Source organism: Zingiber officinale, chromosome 8A (genome assembly GCF_018446385.1).
Source record: "Zingiber officinale cultivar Zhangliang chromosome 8A, Zo_v1.1, whole genome shotgun sequence".
Lineage (NCBI taxonomy): Eukaryota > Viridiplantae > Streptophyta > Magnoliopsida > Zingiberales > Zingiberaceae > Zingiber > Zingiber officinale.
The window spans coordinates 133507419-133514443 of NC_056000.1; the positions used below are offsets into that span (position 1 = coordinate 133507419).

The 7025-nt window shown below is 34.7% G+C and overlaps 1 protein-coding gene across 1 annotated transcript; it reads right to left on the reverse strand.

Moving 5' to 3' along the window:
- Positions 1 to 2884: 2884 nt before the first annotated feature.
- Positions 2885 to 5658, reverse strand: LOC122010318 (protein PHOSPHATE STARVATION RESPONSE 3-like). Its single transcript, XM_042566808.1, has 8 exons — positions 5420 to 5658; positions 4465 to 4805; positions 4175 to 4358; positions 4022 to 4098; positions 3901 to 3940; positions 3705 to 3777; positions 3521 to 3590; positions 2885 to 3456 (listed from the first exon to the last, which is right to left on the reverse strand). The coding sequence occupies exons 2-8, from the start codon at positions 4735 to 4737 to the stop codon at positions 3367 to 3369; spliced, it is 807 nt and encodes a 268-aa protein (XP_042422742.1). The 5' UTR covers positions 4738 to 4805; positions 5420 to 5658; the 3' UTR covers positions 2885 to 3366.
- Between the last annotated feature and the right edge of the window lie 1367 nt (positions 5659 to 7025).

Consider the following 7025-nt stretch of genomic DNA (forward strand, 5'->3'; position numbering starts at 1 on the left):
GATATTTTTCTATATTAATGGAAACGTCTAGGTTCGTTAGACACCTCATCAGACAACACTTGTCAAAAGAAAATTAAATTAGTGTCAAATTAAACCTAATTAATAAAATTATAGTATTTAAAGAAACAATAATACTAATTAATAAGTCAGAGACATAACATTCAACTTTCCAGAATATTTGGCCCGTACAATATAAAAAGTTTCTACCTAGTTTAACTATAATTTATAATTTATTAAACTCAATCCAATTACCATCAGCTCAGCTCAGATGACATGTTATAGTTTATCCTAAAGTCACAAGTTCCAAAGACCACTGAATATGACAAGATATGAAATTTAAATTTGGTAAAGTGATCATCATGCTAGTATATTGGTTTTCACATATTCTGATATGTGAGGTCAAGAGAGGAGAGCATCTATTGATGGCAAAGGATGAAAAAAAAAATAACATATTTAAAGAATTGGTACATTCTAGAAAAATTTGATGGAACAGGAACAACAATACTATGAATTCATGGAATAAAACTACTTCAGAGTGTAGCCATTCAAGAGTCCCTCAGTCTCACAACTTTCCAGAATTGAAGTCCCCAAATATATATACATATACAAAATCGAACCGACGACTAACTAAGCAAACTTGATAAATAATCAAACTAACCAATTAAGTTTCCAACTTCATAATTCTGAAACTTATTTAAAAAACAAAAAATCAAAAAATGAAATTGCCAAATATGAAATATGAAGGAGAACTAAACCTTAACAAAATTTGTAAACCGGTGGAATATGAGTTTAGAAGAAGTAGCAGATCTACAGATGCACTGGAAAATTGAAATTGCAGTTTGCAAATGTGACAAAATTCTCCTCCAAAGAACCAAATTCAATAAAAATTTTAGGACACTTTTTTATTGGAATTTCAAATATGCAAAAAAATGGAGATTAAATATTAGAATTTATGGGTTAAGGGATACACAAATAGAAAAAAATAGGCCGTTATTTATCATCTTCATGAATACAGAAAGTCATATCTTGATAATTCCATAAATAACGATAAAAAAACAAAAATTCTTTAGAAGGTAAAGAAATTAATGAGGCAGCAACTACAAATAAAAAATAGCCGTTGAAGATTCGAAATGAGCAGAAGAACAAGAAAAAGAGCACCTATTAGCATCTTGCAAATCGAAGAAAAAGACTAAAGATGCACCTAGGCCATAGCACTAGCAGCAGCTTGAATTTGCTCCACGTTATAGCATCTTGCATTTGCTGATTTGCTCCACGTTGTAGCATATTGCAGGGAATCGTTTGCTAGCAAATCCCTAATTTTTCCATTTGTCACTTTGGAAACAACAAACTGCAAGGTAAAGGCATGCCATTAATGCAAATAAGGAAAAGAATTCTAAAATTTACATGCTTATACATGATACTAAAAAAAAAATTTGGGCCTCTCAAATTTTGGGCCCAGGGTCATTGTCCAGTGTGGCCCTCCTCTAGAGCCGGGCCTAATTGGAACACTCAGAGAGCATTTGGTTTTTTTGTTGTCAATTTAAAAAAAAACATGTGTTTTTTCTTAGAAAATGACTTTTAAACATTCTCTATTTTCTTATTAAATGATATCTCCTTTTTAAGAAAACAAATGTGAAAATTACCAACCAAATAATATTTTTTATTTTCTCAAAAAATGAAAATAAAAAATTTACAAACCAAACACAGTCTTAGTCTCTTAGATCTTTTTAAAATGGAAAAAAAAACTTGAATGGAGTTGTGAGGTACAAAACGAAAGACCAATATAGGAACACAATCTATTGAAGAGTAAATTTTTTGACTCGAGACTCAGAATCAGATTATATCTATGCTCATGTGTGCAGAATTTAAAAATTTAAGTTTATTATCAAGAGACACATAATCGCAAAGTTTTGAGTCTAAAAGATGCTATTTAGGCCCTTTTAGAGTCTGAGAACATATTCTTTATTATTTTTATTTTTATGATATTTCATGTACTTTTGATATTTTTAATATTTACGAGTAAAAATTTATCTATATAAGTATATCTAACAAACAACTAAAGCAACGAGATAATAACTAGACCAAGTATTTACTTTTCAAAGTTCGAGGGGAGTTCGTAATATGAAAAAAGCGAATAAAGATATTCTTTAAAATAATGTTTGAAATTCTTTTAATAATTAAATACGATTTAGGAATTGAGTTCTTTATTAATATTTCTTGTGCCTTGAGTTTTAGGGTGATTTCTAGATGTATCGAGTAGACGAACCAGTGAAAGAGCAATCCACCTCCTGAATTAATTACTTAGAGCATCTCCAATATAAAGTTTGTCAAAGGTTTATAAAATAAAAAAACTACAATAAAAAAACTTAAATAACGGTAGAGATGAGATTTGAGATTTTTAATTTACGAACGGATCTAAAAAATCAAACTTAATTTTTTCTTTAAAGGTGAAGCCAATAATTAATGTGCACCCTTTCAAATCAATTAAAAAATAAATTATTTGAAAAAATATTTAATTATAATATTTTATTTTATAAATTGTCAATAATAATTAAAATAGTACTCCTTTCTTTTTGAAAATAAACATACCGATAAGTTAAAAAAAATACACTATAATTAAATTGAAATTTATAAGTTAATTGAATATTAAATGAAAATTATAAATTCAATTAAATTAAAAATTATAAGTTAATTTATTTATTAATTATAAATTATAAATAAATTAAATTAAAGATCATAATTAGTTAAAATCTTAAGTAAAAATTATATAGAAATATTAAATAAAAAAATAATAAATAAAGATATTAGATATGTGATGTGTAAGACCTATAAAAAATTTATATGGAGATTTATTTTATTTTTTTAGCGTAGAGAGAATAATAAATTTTTATATTATCACTATAAAAACAACTTATTGAAAAAATTTAATCATTGGAAATGTCCATTGGAGCCATGAGCTTCATCAGCTCGGCCAATGACCAATGGTGGCAACACACGGCACTCCTCCTCGCCCTGTTTTGTCCTCTTCCCTTCCCGATTCGAGATCAAATTTTTAACAAGAACTGATTCGAGACATCGCCAATTGTCCCACCGATCGATCCTCTGTGAAAGAGATGAGGGCCATCCAGATTCCAGAAAAGGTAGAAGAAATCAATTGAGACACCAAGAAGATAATTTTTAGATGGCGAGTTTGCTGATCTCCAGAACTTGCCCTACTCATCTACCACCTCTACGCACCAGAAGTGGTGGCAGTGGAGCGAGGACGAGAGCAGCAGCTAGAACAATAATAAGCTCGGAACTCCCGGCAGATTTGGAATCACTTTCTGAATCATATACTGTGTTGCTGAACTTGAACTTTGCTAGGAACTAAAGGGACTTGCTTTTTTGCTGTTCTTCAAGAATTTTCTGCAAGTAGCTTGCGTTTTCCTCTATGCGTAATTGAAGTGCTCGTTGGACCTACAGAAAATATTAGGCTCGGATTTGGTTACACTGGCAATCAGATGAAACACCAGATTTTTACCTCGAGTTGTTCGTGCAGCAGTTTTTGAACCTCTATTTGCATCCTGAGAGCTTCTGTGACTTGAATGCTCCTATCGTTTATTTAAAACATAGACAAAAGATAGAGATCAGAAGGAATAGATCAGCATTGAATGTTCATCGAGGGATAGATAGACAAGATTCAAGAATGTTTCATTTTGGGGTACCTCATCTTGTCCAAATCAGTGTCATCACTAACTGATGGTTCTTTCTTATCTTCTGAAACGGAAGCCCTTTTGTCTGCATAAACATGTAAAATAGTTGTAGGTAATCTAGAAAGTAGATAATATCATAAATCCATGCTAGTCATTCAAGACTCATCTCAATTTCATTCAATTCATCTTTAAGTAGAAACTGAATTACCTTCTGTGGTCTTTGGGAGATACTTAGCAAGTCGATATTTCTGCATGTTACAGATAAATAAAACTGAAGGAACACTGTGCAAAAAGAATCCCAAAACAAGAAATTTCTCTGCAAAAATCACCTGCAAATGACTCTTTACATGGTAAATAGTCAGCCCTTCGACATTCATGAGCCTCAGTACAGCCTTCGGAGTTGCCTCTGTTTAGGAAACTGCGAGTGTCCGGAGGAGGATACAAAGAAATTCATTGGCAAAAGTAGAAAGTGAATTGCTTACTCTCGGCCCCATCAAGCTTGTTCACAGCATCTACAAATCGCTCATGGAGCTCCACCGTCCATCTTAATCTTCGCTTGTTTGCAGATGAGGTTGAGGTTGAGGTTGTTTGCAAACGAGGCTGAACATTCTCATCACGGTTAGAAGATGGTGAAAGAGATGGGACTTGGGACCTCCAGCATATGTCCTGAATAAGGAACCAGCAAGATCGAAAACAATTCTAAACCAACTGAGCATGCCAGTGATCGATCTTCTTATGTCCTGAATAAGCAGAGGAAGTTAGAAGGACTTACATCCAAACGAGGGCTTTCCCAGTGATCTGTGATCTCGATACCAAGTTGTTCAGACAATATTTGCAATTCTATTTGCTCACTGTGAGCTAAACCATCGCTAGCGTGTGAAGCATCGGTAGACAGATTAAGGAAATCCTTCACCATGTCATCGGCGTGTTCATCCTCACCACTGAACAATAGAGGGGAGTTAGAAGATTGAACTGCTGAATTCTGCTGGTTGGCTCCGTCAGAAGAATTATGTTGTTTAATTGTGATCAAACTGTGGCTGCTCATTGCCTTGGACTGACTGAAGAACACCAACAGAAAGATTCTCTTGGCATCCAACTTAGCAGGAAGCTGAACTGATGATTCAGACAGAAAGAGAGTCATAAGCATTTAATGACAAACTAAACTAATAGAAACAAAAACTAAATGATTTCCTATAAAAAAAAAAAACTTTTCAAATGCAGGTAAAACATCTGCAAAGATTTACAGACAACATATTTTTAGAGATTTGAGTACAGCAACCCCATGAAAAATTCACAGATGGAGAAGAAACCTGAGGCCAGTGAACTATGTTTTGGTTCAAAATGGACAGTAAGGATTCCATAATTATGTGGAAGCGAGTCAGCAAGTGGAGATAATTTAAGCGCCTAAAGAGACCAATCAATCGAGTCTGAAGAAAAACAAACAAACAAACAACAAAGCAGTCACATTAATTAATCTCAAGTTTATGCTGTCGACGTCTCAAGTTTGTCTCTCCTTTGCAATAATTCTGTTTTATTTTGTCACTATGATGACCAAAAAAGAAGTTTGAGGTTGGAGCTAGGAATACATGGCGAAGTTAATTACAAGAAAAAGAGATGGTATGTGTATCTCCACCGAAGGCGAGAACACCATTAACACGTTCATCATCCCATGGGTCTCGGGAGATTCGTTCTAATTAGAGGAGGAAGAGAAGGAGATGGAGAAGTACGTAATGGCCGCCGGACACTGTCTTTCCGTCGCCGTACATCTTCAAAGAGATCGACTAATGATCTGATGCCGTGAGGAGGACGTACGCGAGTGGGAGGAGGAGGAGTGGTGGTGGTTCTTCGGCCTCGGCCGCCGCGTGCGTCGCTGTTGGCCGCTTTGACGTCGCCAAAAGGCAGCGTTTCGCTGCCCCAAAACGCTGCAGACGAAAATGAACCAGCGGGGACGCACAGTGACAGCGAAAAGGAATATTACGAGATCAGGACTTTTATTTTTTATTTTTTATTTTCTTTTAAGGGACATCTTGCATTTAAATTTCTCTCGCACAAAATGAGGAAAAAAAACGTCTTCCAACATATAACCACTGGACATACGATTATAAGTTAATATAGGAATTTATCTCTTTTCTTATAAACGAACTATAAAAGATGTTTGGGATAAACATCATTTGCTATAGTCATAATCACAATTATAGTACACTATTCGAATCTCAATTACAGCACACTATAAATTATTTTACTTTAATGGGATGAATAAACATAAAAACTCTCGCCCTGGCATGATGGAGCGGTAAGGGGTTTAACGGATTAATCAATAACTCATGTTTCGAATCACAAGTATGACCTACTGCTTGACATTTTCTTGTTGCGGGATGAAAAATTTGAGATGTTGGATGCGGGACAAGGAGCCGTTGTGTTTTCGGATTTACCCGGTAAGTGAATCAGGAGAAAGTCACCCACCTACCGAATTAATTGGGTCGGTAAAGATTTGGATACTTGGATTATTAAAAAAAAAATATACACAAAAGGATTGAATTGTCACGCTAGACCTTTCATATGTCCGTGTTGTTCAAATCACTCATGATGCTGAATAATCAGTTAAGATCTATCAACGCTTTTTGAATATACCCTACTAGTTGGTAGGAAACCTTCATGGGATCGAGTCAAAACTCCTTAGGCATGGTGTAGTGGTAAAGCGGCGAGGCTCATTCTCATTCAGGGAAAGTTTAAATTTCATGCTGAGCATTTCCGAACACCCATGGAGTTCGAACCACTAATGAAGATGAGAATCTCTACGTTACCCATATGCGCTTCTTGAATTTATTTGGTGGTTGATTCATAGGGTTAAATCGTATATCGCACGAGCTGAGACCAGAATTACCAAAGCAAAACATAATACACACAAAATACAAGGACAATATTGATCTTTGTAAGGAAACACTAGGACAACCAGTAGCAACGAGGGTTCAAATTTTACACCAGGTATTTCCGAATTCCATCACACTAGGACAACCAGTAGTAGCGAGGGTTCAAATTTTACACCAGGTATTTCCGAATACCGATGGAATTCGAACCACTCATGAAACTAAAGACCTCTTCGTGCCCACCCTGCGCTTTTTGAATTTACCTGGTGGTAATAGGACTAGGGACAGCACAACAGGTCTGGGTTGGGATAGATTTAGTCAAATCCGAAACCCATCCCGTCCCACCCCGTGAATCCGGCTAGACGGATCCGGATTAGATCTACAAGATCCGTCATATTTAAAATATATTTATTTTAATATTAAACTATTATAAAATAAAATTTTAATTATTAAATATAAGAAAAAT